At 36.4% G+C, this 25,776-nt stretch overlaps 1 protein-coding gene across 4 annotated transcripts in view; it reads left to right on the forward strand.

The window, feature by feature from the left end:
- Positions 1–25,017, forward strand: part of VPS50 (VPS50, EARP/GARPII complex subunit) — a 79,246-nt gene extending 54,229 nt beyond the window's left edge. For 2 of the 4 annotated variants that reach the window (XM_027639296.1, XM_027639297.1), the window contains exons 21-29: positions 5,709–5,830; positions 6,862–6,918; positions 9,776–9,856; positions 15,916–16,064; positions 17,119–17,215; positions 17,363–17,521; positions 19,684–19,805; positions 22,702–22,891; positions 24,267–25,017. In XM_027639296.1, the coding sequence (XP_027495097.1) occupies positions 5,709–5,830; positions 6,862–6,918; positions 9,776–9,856; positions 15,916–16,064; positions 17,119–17,215; positions 17,363–17,521; positions 19,684–19,805; positions 22,702–22,891; positions 24,267–24,386 (1,097 nt within the window). In that variant the 3' untranslated portion in view covers positions 24,387–25,017. The remainder of the gene's footprint in view (positions 1–5,708; positions 5,831–6,861; positions 6,919–9,775; positions 9,857–15,915; positions 16,065–17,118; positions 17,216–17,362; positions 17,522–19,683; positions 19,806–22,701; positions 22,892–24,266) is intronic. The other 2 variants (XM_027639298.1, XM_027639299.1) reach the window with 1 other exon arrangement.
- Positions 25,018–25,776: the final 759 nt, after the last annotated feature.

The following is a 25,776-nucleotide window of genomic DNA, read 5'->3' on the forward strand; positions in this document are numbered from 1 at the left end:
TGACCTGGATGTCTTTGCTTGCGTGTTATCTCTTACCATTTGACTTGTGGAACTGCTTGAACTCTGCACTGGAGATCTAGGCAACCAGTGTGGGCTCAGGGTCTAGTTTCTGAGTTGGACGAAGTGAATTACATGTGCACCAGTGGTGTGACACCTTAAAAATTAAGTAGGGGCCTAATGTAGTACAGGGGACACTACAGATATGTCCTGTCTACTTTTGAAAAAGTTCAGTTCCTGGAAAAAAAGGCTGTGTTGCAAGTGAGGTTTGTTTTGGTGGCAGTAATGTGAGTACTTAAACAGTTTTTGTCCCTGCTGCATTTTGTCACTGATATTCTTGGCTTCTGTATGATGCATCAGCAATGTTTTGTAGATCCAGATCAGCTCCCTTATCTTAGTTAAAAACAGATAATAAAGGAAATTAGGGTTAAAAAAGGAAGTGTGGAGTGAGATGAAGATGCAGATTTAAATTGCTCAATCAAGTAGTAGAAATCGTTTGTTCGCTTTTTTGGAATGGAGTAGTACTCATGGAATGAGTAAAACAGTGCTCATAAACCATTTTGAACTATTTTTGTGTGCTGTATGCTTTGTATATGTATGCTAGATGAATAAAACAAAGTCTAGCTTAATATTTATAAACTGTATAAATGAGTTGCTAATGTATAATTGAAGTGGGAACTGCTACAATTTTCTTTAATTTGAATTTCATGTGAATAGTCCAGTTTATCAGATTTTCCCTCAAGTTAATAAACCAGGTAATTATTTCTCTGTTTCCAGTATAAAGTAACCATGAGATTAATATATAAAGTTAATTTTTTCTTATAAATTCATTGCATGTTGACTTGAAATGTAAAGGAAGAATAGACTTGTTAAATTTGTATGAAATATTTTGACTAAGCCCTGTATATCTACAGGAATAATTAATGACTACGTCATTGTATATATTGATTGAGTGATTTCTTAATTAATATCTTTCTGAACTATGAAATAGTTTAATGAGTATTTCTTAGGTTGAGTTTTTGTAGTGCTGTTTTGGTCTCTTTTTGCTTGTGTTGTGAATGATTTTTGAGAAGAAACTCTTAAATTTTGCTTGCTTCAAAATCCAGTAAATTTTAAGAAAATAGTAATGGTGATGTGGCTGAAGTAAGTGATTGGGCACATAGCATAGAACCTCATGTGACTTAAAAAACCCTAAATCATATAGTCTTTCAAAATTATATAATTACCATGGACTTTACACTTTTTCCTTCAAAGTGGCATTTTAGCTCTTAATGGTACGTTTTCCTTCCACCATTCCTTTTCCCTGGTCATCTGGATCAGAGGTTCCTGAGGGATGGTCTTATCAGTGAAGACTGATGCAAAAAAGGCATCTGGTGTCTCTGCCATCCCTGTATTCTCTCCCCAGGGTCCCATCTCCGTTTAGTAACAGACCTATATTTTCCTTAATTTTCCCTTTGTTGTTGATGTATTTGAAGAAGCCCTTGTTGTCCTCATCATTCCTGATCAATTTGATTCCAAATGGGCCTTGGTCTTCCTTTCTTGTTTCTACTTACTCTGACAACATCTCTATTGATTCCAAGTGGCCTTTTTTTGCTTCCACCTCCTGTATATCTCCTGCTTATGACTGAGTTTTTGGAGGTGTTCCTTGTTCATCCACACAGGTCTCTCACCCCCTTTCCCAATTTCTTCCTCATCGGGATGCACTGTTCTTGAGCCTGGAAGAAGTGGTGCTTTAATACTGACCATCTCTCTTGGAAGGATTTTCCTTGCAAGGCCTATTCCCATGGGATTCTTCCAAGAAGATCCCTGAAAGGATTGGAGTTAGCTTTCCTGAAGTCCAGGGTTGTGACCTTACTTGCTGCCCTGCTTCCTCCATACAAGATACTGTACTTCACATGTCACTGTAGCCAAGGCTGCACCAGATCTTCACACCTCCGAGCCTTCCTTGTTCGTTAGTATAAGGTTGAACCACACACCATTCTTCATTGGTATCTTCCACCATCTGTGTCAGGAAGTTGTGAATGCTTTCCAGAAAGCTCCTGGACTGTTTATGCTTTGCTGTTTTGTTCTTCCAGCAGATGTTGGGGTAGTTGAAGTCCCCCATGAGAAGCAGGGCCTGTGACCACGAGGCTACTTCTAGTTGTCTATTAAAAGACTTCATCCACTTTCTCCTCCTGATCAGGCATCATGTAGCAAACACCCTTTCTAGTCTGCCCTTTTACCCTAACCCATAAGCTCTCGACCCACCCCAGGATGGAGCTTGATACATTCCAAGTGTTGCCTTATATAGATGGCAACCCCACCACTGCGCTTTCCAAGTCTGTCTTTCCTAAACAGCGTGTAGGCCATCATGACAACATTCCAGTCACACAGACTATCCCACCACACCTCTGTAATTGCGATGATATCAAAGCCCTGTTCTGGATCCCTTTCCCCCCATGACGTGGGGTGGCCCAGTTCTAGTTCCATTTCCATCTGAGGAACCATTTCCGACGGCTTAAGTGGATGGGGGGAACTCCAGCGCCAGGGGTTTCTTCAGGTCCTGAGCCTGGAGGGGAGAGGTGCTCTCCCCTCCTCCCACCCGCGTGGCTCCATGGCAGGCACAGAGACAGCACACCGGGCGCAGAGAGGAGGCAAGAGAGAGTTTATTGTTGGGGGGGTTACATTTATAGGGTTAGAAGGACTCACAGAGTAACCAATTAGAAGTCTCAAGGGGCTTACAGGAACACCCAATCACAGGAAGGGGTTAACAAGGTCCAATGAGAACACCTTAGGACATCTTCCCAGGACATTCCTGCATGGGATAACACTTGTCGTGGGGGGTCTTGGGAAGAAGAAGGCATGAGTTAGCAAAGAGACTACAAATAGCCATTTTGAAACATGTTTAAACCACAATTTTCTCATATACTGGAGATTTACTGCCACACCCTGTGACTGCACACAGATCTCCAGTTCTTCTTGTTTGTTCCTTGCCCTGCGTGCGTTGGTGTACAGGCACTTTATAGCGGTATATGAGTGCATCAGTATCCCAGTGGGAGTGCAAGGGGATGCCTCGTGCTCCTGTCTTATAGTCCTGTCTTTGGTTGCCAGTACTTGCTGGAGGTATCCCCACTTAAACCTTCTTTTGATGCTTGGGTGGTCACTATAACTCTCCCCTTCCCCCAGCTTTCCTACTTTAAAGCTTGCTTTTCCGGGTTGGCTGTTCTATCGGCAAAGATTTGTGTGCGCTAATTTGTGAGGGGCATCAGTTTTATATAGAGTAGTCTGGTAGAGAATACTCTCTACTTATTATCTTTAAGGATAGAAGGAGTGCTGGAAGCAGTGCTTCAAAAGAAACCTGGCAAATGTTCAGCAGTTTTAGCTATTAGCAGGGAGCCTCTAGAAAGTCAAGCTGCTTTAAGTTGCTGAAACTGTTAAGTGGTGGTTTCAGGTATTGCTGGAAGTTCTATCATGGTGTGGATTTGTTTGTGCTGTCTGGAAATGTTCTTATATATCCCTTTTTCACCCCAAATAGGAATTTTAGTGCAATTAGGTAACAATGTGTAGAAATTAAAAGTTAGTGTCCTGTTAGAGGGAGCAACTAGGAGGAAATGTTCTTGGAACGGTTGTTGTGTCAAGATGCTGAGTGATGTAGTAATAGAGAAATGTTCTTGGCATCAGAAGATTTTTATAGGGACAATACTTGGGCAGTGTACAGTGTGTAGCCCTTTGTAAAAGTGTAAGATACTACCCAAGAGATTACGTTCAATACATACCAGCTGCACAGATATATGGAAGTCTTAACTGTCCAGAATGTGACACATCACTCTTATGTTGTGTTTAGGTTGCAGGCGAGTTTAAAAATGTGTTTATCACAGAGTAAGTGGAAAAAATCAGCCTGTGGCAATACAGAATATTTACATAGCACAGATGAAGGTGACAGTTGCTTTGATTGGGGTACCATCATTTCCCAAACATCCAAAAATTTCCACATTGGACTGTGCATTTGGGTTTTCCTTTTGGAAGGCAAATAGAATTTTTGAAGTCTGCTTTTCAGTTTGTTGGTAGTACTGTGGGTCAAAGCATTAATAATTATGCATAGAGTTAACGTTTGGTCTAAACTGCCAAATATTGAATTTTACCACCTGTGTCAAATGTCCAAAAATACCAAAATATATGCTTGTGTGTGTTAGCAAACAGGGCTACAGACACATAGCATTCAAGCAGGGATTGAATTCTTTCTAAGCTAGATAAAAATCTGGAAAGTAGCAATATCAGGTTACTGGTTGGTTCTTACCAACCAATATGGTGCTCTACCATATTACTAGGTATGTAGCTGTATTGTGTATTTGTCAAATTAATGTTATCTTTGCTAACCTACCCAATTACTCACTTAAAAAATTTAAGTAACTCCCCATCGCCTCAGTACTAAAAGGTAACTTTGTTTCTGTTACCCAGTTTCTGTGATTAAACCAAGATTTTCTGTATCTATTAGTAAAATACTTTGATGGGCACAGCATTAACTTGAAAAACAGTGTTTTTGACTACAGGAAAAAGAAATTGTTTTAGCATCCTCATGTAATTTTTTCAACCTGTCACGTCAAAACATGTCTGAAATATGACAATTTGTTAAATGATCTGCTATATCCTACATGCTGGGTAGGCTGCATTTGTGTTACAGTTCAAAAATTACTGTCTCTTACTATAATGACCAAAAGCTTATTATATATTCTTTATGTTTTTAAAACGCTAAAAGAGCAAGCAGGATGTCATTTTTGAGGTAACCAGCAGGCAGTCTGGGGGCTCTACAGTATCAGGGTTTTCATTAAATCCTCTTCTTGTATGACCTGATGAAGAGCCATGCCCTGTACTGGAAAACAAAATAACTGAAAACTATAGGCCCTGTGAACTAGGCATGCAGGGAAAAATTTCTTCTGAGTCCAAATCATATGATCAGTTTGATTCAGATAACATATAGATGAAAGTCCTGAGGTTGGGGGTTTTTTTAATTATTTTAAGAAATTTTTCATTTTCTCAAGTCAAATGTGTTACAACAGAGAACAGGAAGGAAGAGTCTTCTCCCTATATGTGCCAAGGTCCCATCATTCTCCCTTACTCACAGTCTGCCCCTCTAAAAGTATTTCAAGTGTACATCTTAAAACCACTTGGGATTCTTACCCCAGGATAAAAGGGAGAGAGAGCATGAAATGCTATAGAACCAATGTGAAACACATTATTTGTGGAGTTCTTCGGTAAAATCCAATCCTGGTCATATCATTTTTATGCTGTACTTTTCTATTGCTTAAAAAATATCCCTATATGCATATATGAACACACACTAATGCATAAAATCTTCAGTGACTCTATATAGCACTTACCAGAGACTACTTAAGGGGATTATTATTTTTTGGCTAAATGAAGCTGAAACTTGTAGAGGATTTAGAAAGTTGTATATTTTGAATTTGGTACCAGAAGGTCAAGAATGTTAGAAGACATTTTGATATGGATTAATGCCCACATTTTGAGAAATCTTGAGGCATTTGTGATGTCTTAGGTGTCATTTTTATCTTGGTTTTTAAACCTCCCAATCTCTAAACTTACTGAGTTGTTGTTTATCAATATTGGAGGCTAAATAATGTACTTTGTAAAGCTGGTTTTGAGTTTTTAGAACTTGGCACTGTCTTTGTAGCACTTATACTGAGAAAGCTGATCTTCTGTATTTAATTTTTAAGGGAAATACATGCAGATGATGAATATTCTGAAACCAATTGCATTTGATGTGATCCACTTCATGTCCCAGCTCTTCGATTATTATCTGTATGCAGTCTATACGTTTTTTGGCCGAAATGACACGGTAGGTGGAAACATTTTTAGTTTTCAAGCATCACTGTACACACAGAAGGAAAATACAGAGGAGATCTCTTTGCTTAAAATACTACCCAATATGTAATCCCAAAAAAATTAGCAGCAACAGAATGGATTTGAATGTAGAAGTAAGAAAAGACTGATTAGATCAGCCATAAGGGAAATAAGTACTGAAAGCATTATTGTCACTAGGACATTAATCATGTTATGTTTTGAATAGATAGATTCTCTATTCTTTTTTCCAGCAGTATTAGAAGGGAGGAAAGAAACCGTGAGACACATATAAGTAGTGGCAGAAAGTGGGTAGCAAAAGGAGCAGTCTGCAGAAGAAGGGTGGTGATTTTGAGCCCAGAGAGTGTGAGGTGATTTATTTTTCAGTATATATTTCTCCAGCTTCCATAAGAATAGTAAAAGAAAAGAGGAGAAGGGGGCCATGAAAGTTAAATTGTAACTCAAGTTTAAGAGGTTTGAAAAATACTTTTTCAGATCTAGTGTTCTTCTGTCAAACTACTTGCACTAATGAAAACATTTTTCAGTGATCTTGTAGTTGAAATAAGTACTTGTTGGCAATGTCTTTACATAACATAGATCACTTTCAGTTGAATTGTCTTTAAGTGTTTATGAATAATTGCATGTAAAAACAATTTTCTCCTCTTTTAGCCCCTAAATTACTCCACAAGTAGTAATATGAAGGGGTTCCAAATTCATCATAATCTGTTGGCAAATTGTAATGGATTTTCAGACTTGGCGTATGGTTCTGAATGGTTTTGAACTGTTCTATTTGGCAGGGCAAATGTGCTTTCAATTTGTATTTACAAGACCAGTGTTTTGTTTTTTGAAATTTTTTTTCTGGTTGGTTGTTTTTGTTTTCTTTTGTTTGTTTGTTTGTTTGGGTTTTGTTTTGTTTTGTTAAGATAATTGATTTCTGTTGGCTTAGTCAGTTGCTCTGATATTCACATTGTGTTGCCTTTTTTTGTTTTGTTTTGTTTCTTTTCCACCTCCCATTTTGTGTTTCTAAAGCCCATACCGACTTCCTTACTCTGTGCTTCTAACAGAGAACAGCACAGTGATAGGCAGGTAAACATTATAGCAGATGGTGGTAAAATTGTGATGTTTTTGTAGCATGCCTAATATTTGTTTTGACAGATGACTTTCCGTGGGAAACACAATGCTTACAAGGGTTTATGATTGTAATAAACCCTCTTGTAATGCTGCTTAAATATCCTCACTCCCCATAGTGTTTATAAACCTATAGAAAGTAGAGATGGGTGATGGTATGTGATTTAGACCACTGAGAATATTCATGGTTTATTTTTATTTACAAAATAAATTCAAATGGGATTCTCAGAGTACGCTGGCATAACTTCAAACATAAATGTTTGAAATTATTTGTGAATATTGTGCTTATGTTGTATGTATGAGTTAGTAGATACATAAGGAGAGTGATTAATTGTACAGAGTTCATTGCCAGTTCTGTGAAACCCAGGGATTTAAAATTAATGTGTTGAGTTGTGTCTGGTCATGATGCTGAGTCATTGTTCTTTCCAGAGCTCTTTAGAACCATTATCCTAAGTAGTCAGTATTTAGCTTTCTTCACTGTCAAAAATTGTAATCAGAATTGCTCTTTCAACACTTTTTTTATTTGTGGGATGCAAGTTAAGGCTGCTTTGTCTCAAATTATGGAGAAACCCAACATAAGTTAACAGAAATTGGCTCTGTTTAATATCTACTCGCTACAGTGTAAGACATTCATGAACATGCCACAAAATAATCTTCCCTAGCAGAAAACAGGTGAAGTGAGTTTTAATTTTTTTTTGACAGGATATCACACCAATTTGTAAACATAATTTTTTTTCATAACTGAAGGGAGTTATGTAAAATTGGTGATGAGTAGAATTATTCTGCAAATTGTCCAATGCTGTACTTACTAGCCATTTTAGGTCATCAACCTGTGGAATTTAAATACCTATCATTTTGCATATAGAACTAGCAAAAACTGCTGTGAAGCAAATCGGATGTACTGATGAGTGACACGTTCTGTGTTAAGCCATGAGGTTCTGTCTGTGTGGAAAAATTCCGAGTAACAATTATTTTTTGGTATTTTTTGTTTGCTTCTTGGTTTTTTGCCACTCATGCATATGGGTACATGATTCTGACTTCAGGCTGCAACTGGCTGCCTGGTAAATCTGTTTTAAGTAGTAAAACACTACTTAATATGTAGTGGTCCATGGAAATTTAAGTTTATTTTTACATTCCTTTTTATTCAGATATGTGTCAAATATGAATTTACCCTTTTTTAGAAAGAAATATATCATTATATATTAATTATATAATTATATATTATAACTATATTAAGCAATAAGTAAAAGTTACTGATAGCTATTGAAAGTTAGCAATCAAAAGGTAGAGAAAGAAAGAATTAGCGGTGGATTGCATGATGCATAGTTTTCATGGTGCAAATTTCTTAAAAGAAAATTTAATGGCTGAAACTTGCAAATAGATTTTTAATATATGTATATTTTTCTTTTAAGTAGGGGTTTTTTTCTGTTTGTTGTTACCCTGACAGAGAGAATAGTCAGCCTTGAATTTGCAGTCCTTATGCCCACTTCTTGAACAATAACTATATGACGTTAAGAATTAAGGATGTGTTTCTGTAAGGGAAAAATGTTATTTTATTTTTCAGTCACATACCTGCAAAATCAAAGGCAGTTCAGAACTGATGCTCCTACAGTAAAAACTTGAATAAAAATACAAATTATTTTTGTAAAAATCTTACTTGCAGAAAAACAAAGGCATGAACATTTCTATTTATCAGTTTATCAAATGTGGACACCAAGATAGTGATTATGTCTCCTAGATCACGTTCTAGATTTCATCAGAGTGTACTTTCAGTGGGAATTCAGCTCAGATGTAAATTTTCGTTTAATAGGTAGGAGAATTGGGGCAGATGGACATCTTAAGTCAGAAACTTAGATTCAGTAGATGGGGACCTAAATTATACTGGTTTGTCTTTTAAAGAAGCAGAGGAGAGGACTTGAACTCAAACACTTGGCTTCCCTGACTCAGCCCACTGAAGAAAGTCTGATAATACAGTGCACAACAGTGCTCTAAATATTGTTCAGTAAATTGCCTTTTGGTGTGAATCACATACCAGAACTGTATTCAAATCCTTCAAGATTGTTGACTTAAATGTGTGTTTCTTAGATGTCCATTTCCACCGTCACTGTTTTGTTAGTTTATTGGTTTTCTTTTTAATTAAATGTAGAAGATAAGTAGTTACAATAATTATGCATGTCAAGTCAGACCCTCAGCTGGTATAATTCATTGCACTTAGCAGGAAATTAGTGTAGCTATATTGATTTATCCCAGCTGAGCCTCTGCACCATATACTCCTGAGTCACTAACATGAAGATGGCTTGTTTCTCAGGTAGATCTTTATAAACGTTAAGTGATAATGACTCTTTTATAAAGATCAATGGTTATAATTTCTACATATGCAAGATACATGACGGATAATTAAATGAGATTTTATAGCTAGAGTGAAGACCATTTGGCTTGGGTGTGGTGTGCGTGCAAGTCTCTGAGGGGACATTGTGGTGCACCATCTGGGCTCATTGACCAAATGAGAAAACATAGAGTCCTGCAGCCAAATACAGTATTATAACAGTAAAGGATACTGGTTGTTTTATTGACATGAATGATAAGATGTCATCTTCATGAAAGATACTTATGTCAGTCCTCACACCAGTGCAGTGTTGAGTGCCATGAGCTCTGTTGATTTTCTTTTCATTTTGTATGGTTGTGATTATGTGCTAAAACTTTAATGTAAGTAAATTGTAGATAGTCTTTGCAAACTTAAGTTTTGCTGTATAACTGTAAAGTTTAAACCAATGAGTTTTCCTTTCCCAACTTATATAAAATGTATTTCTTCCAGTTTGAATTAACAGGGCTGGGCCTCAGTAGCAGCAGATTACGCACCACACTGAACAGAATCCAGGAGAGTCTGATTGATCTGGTAAGTACCTGTATTTTGTTAATGCTCAGTGGAATAGAGGTCTCTGTACAAAATTTAGGAATTATATTTCATCTTGGCTTTTGGATTTTTTTCTCTTTTCACGTCAGTGTCTGTAATGAGAAAGGCTTGGTTTCATGATATAGAGATCATTATTGTATGAAATTACTTGTTTCTAATACACAGCAAAACTAATAGCTTTTGCTAGGTGTAACAATGAAATTCTGTATTTAAATCTTCTATTGCAGTTCATGTAATAAAGAGAGACAATCAGTATTATCCTTATTAAGAGAGGTTTTATAAAAAGAAAACCAAACCAACACAATATATGACTCATTTTTCTTAGGTGAAAGAATAGCAAAACAGTAAACCATCCTAAAGATTGTTTGTCTTTCAAGATAGTAGATATAGTATACAAAGTCCTTCATTAAGTAATTTCTTAATTTTGGGGAACTTTCCCTGATGTATTTTTGACATTGTATCCCATTGATCACTTCATGACTTATTTTCAAAATGTGAAAACTAAATGCAGTGCTCTGTCACACTGGTAGTAAATTACTGTCTTTCACAGGAGGATAGTAAAGGAGACTTTAGGTAGATTTTGTGGATTCAACTGAGCAGCAGAGTTTATAGAGAAATATCAATAAGAACTACACCAGAAATGGAAATTTGAAGTTCTCTTTTTCCACCAAAATATAAACACCTTCAAACATTATGAATAAATTTCCTAGGGGTGTGATAACCGGCTTGTATAGTAGTTAATACTGTGGATGCTACAGGAAGGTTTTATTTTCTAAGGCTTCTGCCTTAGAAAGAAGTAGAAAACAGATGCTCTAGTCTGACTTTCACAAAGATTTGACACTCCACAGAAATATACTTTATGCCTTTTTAATTCCTTGAAGTATTATATCAAATCCTAAACTGTTCTCTCAGAGAAGTGTCTTAAAGGGTTTTGGGGCCATTTCTTATTGAGTCAGTAGAGGGAGCATAAGATAACTAAAAGGCTAGGCCTTTAAAAAACAGAAAAAGGCTACTCATCTTAATATTCTTTTCAAAGGCAGTGTATTAAGAGAGAAAAATTAATTCTCAGAAGAACTTGCAGATGAATCAGTTAAAGATTATGGAAAAATGACAAGCTATGGAATCCATTCTTTAAACTTACTCTGTAGTGATGGTTCCTGACAGTGCTTTACAGACTTGAATTTTTTTAGCTGTTAAAAAAATAAAATCAAAATAAAATAAAAAAATAAACCAAACAAAAACCCCCAAACAAACAAACAAAAAAACCCCCAACCCCCCCCAAAGTTTCTTGGAGTAAAATGGAAAAATAAGAGCAGTTCTTTTTCTTCCTCAGTCATTAACAGTCCTGTAGCAGATAATGTTACTGTCAGTTGAAATTAATGGCTACGTTCAAGGTATGATTTTAAAGGGGAAAGAAATCTTAGCTAACTCCTATTGACTTAAAGGCATTCCATGAGATTTATTAATATCTTATGAACTTATGCTGGTCTTATACTAAAAATGGAAAGTTTTCACTTTTTGATTTATGAGGAAGACATGCTTCTGATTTCAAACTTTTACAAATATACTAATAATGAAGTTTTGTCCAATTATGGCTCTTTCTAATCTCTACCCTGCTATTGAAGATACTGTTTTAAGTGTGATCTGAAATTTCTTTTGATAAATAAATGAAATATGTTTAGTTAAAAATAAATAAAAAGGGCCTACCAATTAGCAAAACTGCCTTTATTTGCTTTCTTATAGTAAATTATGTGGAATTGTCCTGGCAGCTTACAGTTTTCTGTAAGGAGCTTTCTGTGCGTAACCTACTTTGCCTTAAAGAAATACTTGTAGGCTAACTCAGAAGTATAAAAAATAAAAGCACTTTGAGTATTTGTTGCAAAATAGTTTAGGGTCCAGTTTAATTTCTGAGAGGTAAGAGGACAGTATGACTTTCAAAAATTTGTTTGGCTGCATTGTAATGCCCTTAATGTGTGTACCTGAACTTCATAGTCAGGCCCTTGCACAGATAGTACAAAATGGGTTTCATACGAATTTCTGCTCTGCAGCAGCTTCAGAGTTAATAATTTCTATCCTCCAGAAATAGCACTCTAAAAGCACTCTACTCATTCATATCGGCAGGATGTATTAAAAAGAAAACACAGAAAGAGAAGAGTGAAAAAGGGATGAAGAGGTGTTATCCTTTCAGCCTCACTAAGATGTGATTTTAATTAGGCTAAATACATCAAAACAAGTCCCTGTTTCTGAGTTGCCTATATCTCTTCGTTTGGAGTTCCTGAGTGGGGTGTGTAGAGATACTTGCACACATCTGGTCCTTGTGTTTGTCATTTCTAACAGGAATGTGTTTTTACACAGTAATGATGTTCATGTTTGTTCACTGAGACCTGTAAGCCCCCAGCTAGGTACAAGGCATCAATCAGAATGGTGTGATCTGTGATAATTGGTGGTTTGAAAGGAAAATTTGTACTTCTGATTCCTTGCTTTATCTGTTTCCAACCAGCATCCTTATCTTCACAAAATGTAGTGTACTCGTGATACTGCCATTACCTAGATGTTGTCTGTGAATGTCCTGTGTGTGTAAATAGTTGCTTTGAGTGATATTGCTGCATTCAAAAGAGAATACTGGGGGCAAATAACCATGGAATACTCATAAATATTTCAATGCAATGAAGTTTGCCCAAGCAAAACAGAAATTTAGCTGAAGTTTCATAGAGTTGCTCTGCCTTACAGCAGTAGGAAATAAATCATTGTGGTAAAGTATACAAGCATTTCAATGCAATGTATAGAAGAGTAGATGGAAGAAATTAGTGATATAAATAAGTATTGGTCAGTGTATTTTATATTCTATCTTTGCTTTGGCTTTTGATCTCTTTCCCCAGAAAGTATATGTCTTTTGACAGAGTCAGTAAGTTAGAGACTGATGGTGCAGAGAAGGAAAATGTAGATTTTTCATCTGTGCAAATAAGATAAGGATTGGTAAGATTTTCTTCATGCCTGACTTCCCAGCCCGTTTTGGCTTTGACCCTTTGATGTTGTGGAATGGTACGGTTCTGTTACATTAGTTCCAGTTCTGGAAACAAACATTTACTAAAATGCCACAGCACAGTCCTGCATTACTTAGTGTGGACATACACCCTGTTATGTATGTTTTTTCATACCAAAGGCAAGCTCTGGAGAATCTTGCTGTGGAATTTGTCACTTGACATGGCAGTGCCTAGCATAGGATGCAGCTCCTAAAGGCCATAACTAAGGTCTTCGGTGAAATGGTAGTTGTGATTCTTGGTGAGGTTTGCTTGGCTGAAGATAATTTCTGCAATTTTTTTAATCCTTGCTTAGTCTCCTGCTGCTTAAAAGAAAAAAAAAAAGAAGAAAAAAAGGGGAAACACAATTTGTGTTTTTTTTCTTTCCTCTCTTTGAAAAAGCTTTCCATAAGGTGTATAATGACAATGTTTAAGATGCTGTATGAATTGCTTGTCAAAGGAAGAAAACTCTATGTATACAAAAAAAAGTTCTGACATGACAAACACTTTGAAATTATACTAGGACTTCTGCAGCTATTTTGCTTCCTCACATTTATTCATTTAGAGTTCTTCGTACAGCTTTTTTTGTTTACTTGGCTGTATTACCAAAGTGGACCAGAATAATTTACTGAAGTTTTCTAGCTTATTTAACTGAATAAATTTTCTGGGTTTTGGCAATTGCTTGGTCTCTCTTTGGGCGGTCTCTGAGCCATCTTAGTCACTTCAGACTCTCCCTCCTGGGCACTCAAAACAGTTCCAGAGGAGTGCAATTGTCCACATAGTTACAGCTGTGCACCTGGGAACCTGTGGCAGCTCCTGCTGAAAAACTTTCTTTGTATAAGAAAGTGCGGCAGACCAGATTGTTTTACGTGTTTTTTTGTAAGGTAGTGGTTCAGGTTCTCAAGGCTGTGGCAGTGGTCATGCTTTTCTGTGGTGTCTCATTTGATGTTTATTTTTTTTAGAACGTAGTTAATGACTCCTTTGTGTTTGATGTCTTTGGAAGATGCAAAACTGGAAGAGCCTTTCCGATTTAGCAAATCTACCTCCCTGTTGCCTTGGCCTACCACACCACAGGAGGAAACTGTCAACTAAAATCCAAGACAGTTAAAGTGAAACTTGTGAATTTTTGTTCCTCCACGCCTCAAACCATTTTAACAGCTTGGACACTATAATCTTCTCAGTTGTTTTATATTCTTAATGTCACTTTTGGCTTGGCTTTCATCCAAGCAGTAAACACATTCTGGTGTTGCTTTGTCTATGGCAGCAGAGTGTTAATCTTTCTACTCATTTAATTTTCACCAAGTGCTTACACATTTTGACATAATCAATTTTCACCTGTCCTACCTTAAATCGCTGCAGTATAATAGGGCTGTCAGATATTTTGCTATCAGAATAACCTCCCTGTTGGTTTTCCACTTATCACCTGATCATCTGTGCAATACCTTTTCTCTTGGCTTTTCAAGATCTTCAGTACATATTCCTCCTTGTCTCAGTCTTGACATACAGAATGAGTTACACTACCACTAAGTTCCATTGATGTTCCTGGTCCTCATTGCTCTCCTCTTCTCCTTAGGCAAAAGTGTCTGAAAAAAACTGTGTGAATAGCAATGATTCTATTTCAGGTCACTTCTCACAGTTGTTCTCTGCTGTGAAGCCTGGAAGAAACTCATGGTGACTGTTGTGGTCAGCTTGAGCCTATTTTTCTTCCTCCTTTTTTAGTTACTTCACTGCAATTTCCTCTCATTTTATTTCTATCTCCAGTTGAAACAAGCAAACAAACAATCCACAAACTTCAAGGCTTTTTTTTTTCATTATCTTGTTTTTGACTTCGTCTTTGTCCAATTTTTTGCAGCCATTTGAGAATTAAACTGATTTGGTTTTTTGAGTCCAACCATAAATATTATGTTTAAGCATTATTGTTGTCACATTTGCTGTTGTTCATATGCTGCTTTACCACAGACATGTTGTGCCACTGATCTTGCTTTTGAAGAAATTATTTTTACTACTACTTTGTCACTGCGTTATTGTTATTTATTTTCATTCCAAACATACAGGCTGATATATTGTAGCACCTGTCTGGCCACAGAGTTTCTATCCCCAGAGCCATAAAAGGCTCTTACTTACTAAATCAGTGCCATGTCATGCCTACTGTCTTTATCTGTTCTGGGGTTTATATTACCTTTACTTTGTAGCATTTCTTACCTTTTTATAGCCTGTGTGTAAGCATCATATGAGTAATTAATCCAAAGCCAGAACTACGTTTATGTTTTCATGTCCTCATGCGGTTTTGGGAAGTAACCAAGCTTCAAGGGGTGTCCATTTATACACCCACTTAAACCAATATGATAGCTCTGGGAATTTCTTCCTTCTGTGATTCCTCTCCTAGCTGTAACTTGTATATACATTCCTCAAATGTACAGATGGGGGTTTTCCCTATTTTTTTTTTTTGATTTTGCAACAGGGCAATGGTGTAACCTGTTTCTTACTACAGTTACTGTTCCCTTGCTGTGAGTATTTTCTGGTTTTCTGCCATCAAGATGTCTTCAGAATAGAAGTTTTTGTGGAATGGTAGCTTGATTGAGTACATCAATTGTATTTTACTTACATTAGCCACAGCTCACATAAACAGTAAAGCCCACGCATAAGTAACATTCTTTTGATATGTCTTCTCATTTCGTTGCTGTAAGATTGAAAATACTATCTGCAAGGGTGAGAAGTCAGTTTTGCAAAAGGCAATTGGGCTAAAGCCTGTTTGGGTGTTAAGGTGTAGTGAGAAGTTTGTTCTCTGCCTTTTTTTCTTATTTTTATTTTTTCCTTAGATACTGATCTATATTATATGATTTTTTTCACCCATACTGTTCAAATAGAATACTCTGTAGTTATCTTTAGATTCAGGCTTGATTTAAATTACCCCTTAAAATTTGAAACATTCCTTCATCTTACCTGGCATCTGAAACTGCTCAGCTGGAGCCATCCTTGCTGGTTTTGTGGGTTTTAATTTGTTTAATTCTTTGTTTTTAGGAGGTCTCTGCTGATCCTTCAGGAACTCTCACAGCTGCTGAAGAGAGAAAAGAGAAGGTGCCAAGCCCACATCTCAGTCATCTTGTAGTTTTGACATCTGGCAATTCACTGTATGGTTTGGCAGAGAGAGTGGTGGCCACAGAATCCTTGTAGGTTGTTTACTGTACACAGTATTTTGTAATCATTGAAACTGGGGATTGTTTAAGAAATCGTGATTACAAGCCAAAACCTTCTTGAGAGCTGAAAAATTCCTACATCTTAATGGCACTTTAAATATGAGTGATAGAGGTAATTTCTTTATTAAAGATAGTGGGGCCTGACCATCTGGTCTAACAACCTGCAAGCACAACAATAAAATTTTACTGCAGGTAGTCCAGTAATTTGTGCCAATACAAGAAAAACATTTAATTTTAAAGAGGCTAATTTAATCTGTATGGTTCATTTTAAACTTATATTAAGTGCTCAAATAATGATGGCTGAGACTCAAAACTGCTTAGTTCATATTGGTTTAGCTTGGATTACCATATTTTTTCCAATGGGTGGAAGCGGAACTGTGAAGAAGAGATTATAATGAGCAAGTAATGCAAAGTTACACAGTGGTTTTTATTTGATCAGAATAATAGTAAGGGTCAGGTAGGAATTATTTTTTCCCTACATAAGATGACACTTAAAGATTAGAAATTAATTTTAAAACTATATTTTTCATTTACGCTTAGTTAGAAATGTATTTCCTTGTTATGTTGTTATTAGCAAATTCTACCTGTGACAATGAAGATGATACCAAATTCTGTCTTATAGATTCACTAATGTATAAGTAATTAGGAATTTTCTTTTTAATTATGACATGGATTTATTAATATTGTTGTTCACTATCCTGCAGTATGGAAATTGCTTGACACTTGACCACTAGACCTTGCACCAGACTTTTGCAATGTGTCCTGAGTAAAACAGAAATATGAATTGTTGGTATTTAAACCTTAGTCTCTTTATTCAAGCATTTTCTTTGCAGGCATATTTTAAAATTATCAGAATTGAGAATACTTCTTGTTATGCTGTCATGAAATTGATACAGTTCTTCTCAGGACTAAATTTTCCAAGGTTACATATTGTTATTGTCAAATATGTCAACTGTAGAGTAAAAATTGTAAAGAGACATGCCAAACATTGCATTTAGTTCACAGTAAATTTTCTTTGCTTTCAAAGGGTATTTCTGGCTGAGCAGTTTGAATTTCTTCAACCTCATCTTGATGCAGTGATGCCAGCTGCCAAGAAGCCTTTTCTTCAGCAGTTCTATTCTCAGGTCAGAATTGTGTAATTCACAGCTGATTTTTGAACAGAAGATTTGAAACTTGTACATTATAGTGCAAATACTTGTACATAATAGTTATATATTGTTCCTAATAGCCAGAAATTTTCTGAATCGAATTTTATTTATATTCTCTTTCAGACAGTGTCAACTGCCAGTGAACTACGTAAACCAGTTTATTGGATTGTTGCTGCTAAAGCCATTGATTATGAACAAATGCTACTTCTCATGGCTAATGTGAAATGGGATGTGAAGGAAATCATGTCACAGCACAATGTATATGTAGATGCTCTTTTAAAGGTGAATACTTTATTAGAAATGGTGTGCTAGAGTTTATAGAAGCATTAAACTGTTTTTGGTGATGATTTTTTGACTATGTGGTAGGTGAAAGTGACCACAAAAGTTTAATGAGTCTCATGTCTAAGTCTAAAATTGTAGAGAAATGTGTAGCAAACAGAGTAACACTGAGGAAAATCCAGTGGATAATGTGTTTTGTTTTTTTTAACAAAGTCTATTTGCTGTTCTGAGTAATTTTGGTGATTGTCTTAGGGGCTGTAGGTCAAATCACCACCGATAATGATCACACAGTATCTAATTGAAGTTGTTATATTTAGATGTTAATACTTGAAAAGGAAGGTAAGGGAAGTTATTCATCCAACTTCTTAATTGCATTCAGTAGAAGTGGTTGTACAATTGCTACATCTTGGGACAGTCCCTTTCTCATTCTTTTATATATGCCTAAATAATGTTTCTAAAGGTCTTCAGGGGGAAGATCTGGCAGTAGTAGAATTATACTACTACTATATCACAGAGAAACTGAAAGTTTTATAGTTTTATTTTAAAGATGTGTGAACTGTGTATCCCAGAAAAAGCTACACATCTGTGTTGAATAACAGTTTTGATAACACCTTTGTACTTTGTAGCTCTTCTCTACTTGAAAAAAAATCAGGGCAAAGAAGGAAGAATTTGACAGAGGATATATTGTTGCACTGAATTTGACAGAGTCTTTGTGATTACCCTTGTTTATGCTGCCATGGCTTTTCGATATCAGTTTGTACTTAAAATAGTTAATCACTGGGGTAAAACTTTTTCCTTTTGTAACTGTGCAACTGCTGATGAATTTGCTTCAGGACAATCAGGTCTAATACCATCTAAAACCTATTCTGGTCTGTACATTATATGGCTAGTACTAATTACTATGAAAGCTTTTAGGTTACTGCTAAGCAATTAGTGATTTGCTGTGTACACTAGGACTCCAGGAATGTCAGATATAGGTAGTGTCTAAAGTAATAATCAGCTACTTTCAGCCGTGTGCACACATATGCAAAATCCTATATTCAGAGTATGTATGGAAGCAGATAAAATGGGGAAAGATGATTGTTCAAGAAATTGATTGTTGTGGAGCGTTAGGCATCTTCAGAAGTGGGAGTTGTATGCCAATTAAAGCATGACATTGTTGTACCCTACTTCTTCTTGCCAAATTCATCTTTCAGAAAAATTGTGTTAAACACCAATTGGTTACTGAGATTCCTTTCTGATTTTCTTCACTTACTGAATTTTTGATGGGGAAGGGTATAAGAAGAAATTAACAGCCTATGGTCTTAATAGGCTGCACTGCAAACTGCTTTTGCTGGTTATACAGAAGAGTTCATTACAAGTCTGCTTTATATTTAAGTAATTTGATACATTTTTTAAACAATAGAAGCATGAGTCACCGGCAGCAAACTTCTGTTTCATTTATTTAAGTCACAAAATCATTGTAGTAGTAATTACATTCAGTTATGACTAGTTTCTCACTCCTAGTGTCAGCTCAAATCCATCCAGGCCATTGATGTTTCATGTGGAAACAGGTGCCTTCCCTTAACCTGAATTGTTATCTGGTGCTGCAGTGTGCTCCTAAACTGTTAGATTTGGCCTCTTTCAATGGATGCTCTCAGCTGCTTTTAAAGCACTGAGGAACTATCTAATCTGAAAGGTTGAAGAATGAAAAATGGTTACAATATTTCTGAGCTTCTCTTTGAAAGCTGATGGGGTGGGTATTTAGAGGGATAAAGAGATCATCACTGGATTTTCTTCAGTGGCTATATATTGATTTAAACAAGTTAAATATGAGTTTAGGGAGTGAGACAATGAAAATGGCATTTGAAGGATAAGCTACTTGGTTCATTTTCAAAGGTGTCATTTTCACAGAGAACTACAGCCCTGGGGAGCAGAGCAGCATTTCCTTTTGAAAAAAAAATCACTGAGGTGATGTTGTGAATTATATACCAGAAAGTGGTATGTTTTCTACTTTAGACATTAATCTTGTCTGTACAGTCTGTGTCTATTAAGGTTCTCTGCTTTGCTCTTATTTTTCAGTGTTCTCTTTCATGTGCATCTCTAATTCTTTGTTGTTGTTGTACGATGTATAGAGTATGATCCATTTTTTGCTAAAAGAATAAACATCTTTTATATTTTACCAGGAATTTGAAGAATTTAACAGAAGGTTGAATGAGGTGTCTAAGAGAGTCCGTATTCCCCTGCCAGTGTCCAACATCCTTTGGGAACACTGCATACGCTTGGCCAATAGAACTCTAGTGGAAGGGTGAGTAGTTCATGAAAGTCTTGCTTTTGGGTAAGTATGTCTGTAATGATAACATTTATTTTATGGAAGTTCTAATTTTGTAGTGCCCACGTGCTTTTGGGGCGCCTGAAAAATAGTGCTTAACATACTCCTTAGCAACTGTTTCACAGAGTGTGGCCCTAAGCCTAAAAGGGAAGGTCTTGTTCCTAGATACCTCTGAAGAATGACGTCGAATGTTTCACTGAAGCATTTGAAAACATAGTGCTCTTTCAAAGCTACTTCTGTATGAAAATTATCATTTCCCAGCAGGGCAAGAAGAAAGTTAAAAGGGTAATTGTCAGCGCCTCAGTGGTGATACAATTTGTCTTAGCCAGGAAGAAAGATGGAGTTGTCAACCATAGCCATCACCTTAGAGTAGCCCTGGAACAAGATTTTTCCAAATGCATCAGGAATAGAAAGGTGTCTTAGTTGGCTTGGTCAGTAGGGGCTCAAACACCTTAGGAACTGTAACAGCTTGCTTATCCCTCTCTTTTTTAATCAGTGTCCCAGTCTTTTCAGATTCAATATTGTAACCTAAGTATTGTAGACCTTTCATCCACTGGATTTATTTTTGTGAGTTTGTCCCCTTGCTATGTATGTCTGGGCTCTCATCACAACTTCTTCTGCATCACAGAATGTGTGCTGTCTTCCACTCCTTTCCATATTTCTTTCCTGGTTATCTTTACCCTATGCACTTCCTACTACCTATTTTATTTCTTTACATCCCACTCTCCTGCTGTCTGCTCTAAATTAGGACCTCAACAAAACATCCTTCTTCTCCAAGTGTTAGCTGCCTTTTGAGGATTGTCAGCTTTCACTGTTTCCATCAAACCATCATTTTTTAACTCATGCCCATTTCTTTTCATGCCGTGATCCTTTTGCAGTCTCTCAAGAGATCAGTTTCATGTTCAGGGCAACTAAATCCAGCCATGACCTCCCTCTGGCTTCTCAATTCCTTCATATGACATATGACCTATACAACTATCTTTCCTTTTTGAAATTTTATTTTCCACTTATCATGCCTCAAATCAAAATAAGTGAAATAAAGACTTCTCTCTTCTCCTCACCCTGCCCACCTTACCTTTCAAGTCAATAACACTCAGTCAATCACTATCAACCTCCTTTCTCTCAGCCTTTGTGTTTTGAACTTGTTTTCTTTTCTTACATCACAATCTCACTCATTTTTTGTGACTTCGGTGTTCATGACCCACTTCATTCTTAGCTCTTATGTCTTGTTCCATGCTGCAGTTTTGGTTCACTCTTATGACTTACCATGAAACTTTCACTTTAACCTAAACGTTTCACTGGCTAGTCAGGGTGGATTGGGAATACCTTGCTGATATAATTTGTCCTGTGTCCTTTCTGAGAGTGTAAAGAGGACTCATTATCATCTCCTCTCAAATATTTGCCTGTAATTTCTCATTCTTGCCCAGTTCTTCTTTTCTTACATATCTTGTAGTTTCTTTTCCCACTGGGGAAACGGAAGGAAGGTATTCTGAACAGCTGACTCCTGAATACCTTCGTAACTTCTTTCATCTCTGTATTCCATGAATGTAGGGAATTCAAAGCCATGAAGGAGGTGGTTTTCCTTCAGTCAGCCAGTCAACTGAAATTGCTCTCATTAGGCTCTTTACTGAGTGAAGAATCATCTCCACTACAGTCAGTGATATCTTTCTTTAAATTTTGACCTTCCCTATCTCCACTTTCTCTGCTGTCTCTTGTTTTCCAGCTGGCTTCTTGAGCCTATTGAGAATCATCTTCTAATCTTCTATGAAGATTAGAAGTCCTCCAGAGGACTTTTGTATTGCTGTCCTCTCTTTTTGCCTCTGTTATTTTTGCATTCTGCAAATTCTTTCTACATACCAACTATAAGTGTGAAATTCTTCTTACTCTTAACCTGATTTTGCTGCGTATCTGGTTTTTAGCTGCATGTTTCTGCTGCATCCGTTGCATCAGACCTGATAATCTAGGGACTATACAATGATAAGGGCTGACTTCATCAATCAGTGGAAAACTGAGCTTGTTCTATATTCGGTAGAGGAGTAGAGTGGGGCAGGATTATAAATTGTGGCAGCAGCCTGTGGGTGAGCTGGATTAAGTCTCTCAAGAGACTGTGCCCCAGACCAAAGCCTTTTTATTCCCTGAATAAAAACTGAAATTGGCATTGTTAAGGGCATTGCAGTGTCATTTCCTTTGATCTTGACAAATGCAATTTCTTACCATTTTAAAAACCGCAGAGATCCTTGTCCTCATTTGTTGCATATCACCCCACTGTAATCCTTGCTAGTATTACCTGCCTTAAGCTCATCTAGTGTCTCCTCTAGCCTGTCACCAGTTTTCTGTCAATCATTAACACACTAAGTTCTCAGAGGGATTAGGCAGTGCTGCCACCCTTTATCCTCTGGTTATTGTGGCTGGTTTTGAGCAAACAGCTTTGTGCCTTTCTTTGATGTTCCCACTCAGCTGAACAGTTCTGGTGACCACTCCTAAAGCAGTCATAGTACCTTTCAGACTTCAGTGGTCATGATCATGTGAAACCACTGTCCAGTGTGCTGATGAGCATTGATTTAATTTCCTCTAGCCCACTTACAGTAAGGTGTTCAGTGTAGGATTTTTTATTGGCTTTGGGAGGGGCATGTGGTTTTTTTCAGTATCACTGGGTAAAGTGGGGTTCTGTTTTATGACTGGGGCTAAGACGTATCATACTAATGCAAATAAAGCTCTACAGGAGACATCCTAGAAGTTCTTGTCTGCTTTTAATTTAAAACCATAATTATGTTCCTCCTCAAGGTTTTAAGGGCTAGGTTAAACAACTTTGAGAAGCAAAATTAATTTTTATTTCCTTGTAAGTTTTGCTTTCCACTGTTTCTCTTTTTAGTTATGCCAACGTAAAGAAGTGCAGCAATGAAGGACGTGCCTTGATGCAACTGGACTTTCAACAGTTCCTAATGAAACTAGAAAAGTTAACAGACATTAGGCCTATTCCAGATAAAGAATTTGTGGAGACCTACATTAAAGCATACTACCTAACAGAAAATGACATGGAACGCTGGATAAAAGAACACAGGGTAAGAGTTAAATTTGCATTCTTTTATTGTCTATCAAGAAAATTCACCACAATGATAAAATCATGCTAACAACTGTAAATAATGTGTTAAAAATTAATATATACATATATGTGCGTATATTAATTTATTATGATAAAATCTGTATAGGAAGAAGTATAAATGTAATTGCATGTGTGCATGTATGTGTTCATTCTCCCACGAAGTCAGTATGTATTTGTATTGGTTTAACGTCTGATGACTAGGAAGGATGACTAAACCAGTCACAGCTACCTACTATATCCAAAAATGTAGAGAACTAGAGCAAAGTGAAATTGAAAACATTTGTGTGCTGTTCAGAATATGCCAAAGTGCACAACTCCATCATCAAGAAGTATGGTTTGAAATTGCACCATAAAGTTTTGCATTGCCTTTAGGAGTAGTTTGCTTCAACTAAGCTGTAAGGCACAAGGAATAAGAATAATTGCTTTTTCTTTCCTTATTTAATAGTGCTTAATCAGGATTGACATTGCTCTCTCAGATGTCTTCATTTAGCATGTTTTCATGATAGCATAAACTAACAATTATAACAGCACTGTGTAAGTAGTGGTCACATGCTATTGGAGATGCCCGTTGTTGAAGTGAAAAGTCTTTTAAAGGGGAGCACTTGAAATTTGTATTTTGGGATTACTTTAAATCCCACTAGAAATGAATGAAAGAAATTTGTCTTTAATATGATTTTCCTTGTTTTACCTGGAGTCAAGAGAGAGATTGTGAGCTGTTGTTTGATGACCTGTGTGGAAAAACTCTTGTTTAAACCCATTAGTGGAAGCTGTGTTTTGGATAGTGTTAGATATAAAGGTAATCCTGGCAAATATGGTGTTTTCACAGATGTTAAGAATTCTTGTCTTAACATTTTTGTCATTTTTCCCTCCTTTACCATGTACTGAAATTAACATTGTTTGGAGACTTCGTAGACAGAAGCATTTAGAAGCTAATTGGAAATGAAAAGACAAAATAAAAAAGATCAACTTTTGTCACAGTTTGTGTTAAAAGCTTAACCGTTTGCACACATATTTCCCACCATACCTCCCAAAGAATGGAAAAAATATTAAAAATTGATTTATGTACATATTCACAGTTACTTTCTGTGAACTCTGTCCAACAGTTCTAAAGTCTTAAGCATTTTCCATTATAATCTGCCATGTAGTGAAATACATTTTTGTCCTCTACCTCAACTCTGAAAACTATCCAGACCTGACTTAACTACCGCTTTAAATCTACCTTGTGTACTGGCTGCTGCTATGTGGAAAGTCCACGCTGAGTATGTCTGCATTTTATTAATTTTCTATCCTTGGTGTTTTATTCTGGCATAACATGATTTGCTTTTGTTTGCCAGGAGTACTCCACTAAGCAGTTGACCAATCTGGTGAATGTTTGTCTGGGCTCCCACATCAACAAAAAGGCAAGACAGAAGCTGTTAGCTGCCATTGACGACATAGACAGGCCTAAAAGATAACTGGAGAAAGCTGCTTTCCTTGTGACTTGTACCTTTTTGTGTTCTTGTGAAGCATGCAGGCAAATCTCCCATGAACTAATGACAACATGAAATGTTGTGCATGACCTTTCTTACCAACATTGGAGGCACTCTGAAGTGACACAGTGTTCTAAGATATGACTTTTCTAATCTGTAGAATTCTTTTCTGTTTTCTTTCTTTCTTTTTTTTTTTTTGTTACTTGCCCTTAGTAAAGGGCCACTGTTTATGTATCATTGGTGAGCTGTATATTTTGCAAAACTTATACTGTAAGTAAAATCAAAATCAGAGAGAAAGACACTGGCTTAATATATCATTGATGCTCTTTTTAAATAAAAGGGCTACTTGAAAATATGATTTCTTTCCTCCCTGCTTTTACCCTCAGAAATTGTGCTATATTATGGACCAGTGTAAAATGAAAGGAAATGTACAATATTCGATCGATGTATCCTGCATGTGGATTAAGAGTGCAGATCAACTAAATAACTCTCATGTTAAAGCCTCTCATCTTTATATGTATTTAAAAATGTCTCTTTATTTCAGAATTAATTTAGTCATATCAAAATTATTGACTTCATATTAATAGATGGTAATAAATACTGTACACTAATATGATTTCTTTGTGAGAGTTTGTTTTTCCAATTCAACAACTCAAAATGTCAGCAGTAATGCCAGGGAATTAGAATAATGTTTTTCTGGCTGAAGTTTTGAATTGATACTAAGATCTTCCTGTTTCCTGCTCTGCTGTAGACATCCTGAGTGATCCTGAGCAGAGCAAAATGGTTTGGCTGCATATTTGTCCTAGAAATCAATTTGTCAGAGCTTCACTGACTAGACTGAAGTTTTCAGGTTTGCCCTTGGTTTTCAGTATGTAAAGTTGTAGAAATTTTATTTTTTATTACATATAAACTTTTTGCAGTGCTCTCAGACCTTTTAAAAGGAAACACTGAGCTAATAGGTAAAATAATTCACATGGATGCAATCCACTAATGTATACAACATGCTAAATTCTCAGTTTGTGATTCATACTTGCTATTGTACTTTAAATTCAGACATGGGAGAATCAGGACATACAAATGACAGCAGTAACCTAGTGACAGAAAATTGCCCCTTGGATCATCAATTGCTCTTCTCTGTGGCTTAATTTCCTCTTCAAAAGTGTACTGAGCATCATTGTGTGAGTTCAAAGAAAGCTTGTGTACAGTTTTAGAAGAATGACAGAATTTACATTTTAAATATTGACTGTGTGGTATTCAGCTTCCTTGTTTATCTGTATATTTTAAAGGAAATAAGATTTAAAACAAGATTTAACACCATTCTTTATTGACCATGCTGTCATGTCTAGTTCTATTTAAAACTTGCTAAGCGGTTTGT

This window comes from Corapipo altera, unplaced genomic scaffold, assembly GCF_003945725.1.
Source record: "Corapipo altera isolate COAL_440 unplaced genomic scaffold, ASM394572v1 44, whole genome shotgun sequence".
Classification (NCBI taxonomy): domain Eukaryota; kingdom Metazoa; phylum Chordata; class Aves; order Passeriformes; family Pipridae; genus Corapipo; species Corapipo altera.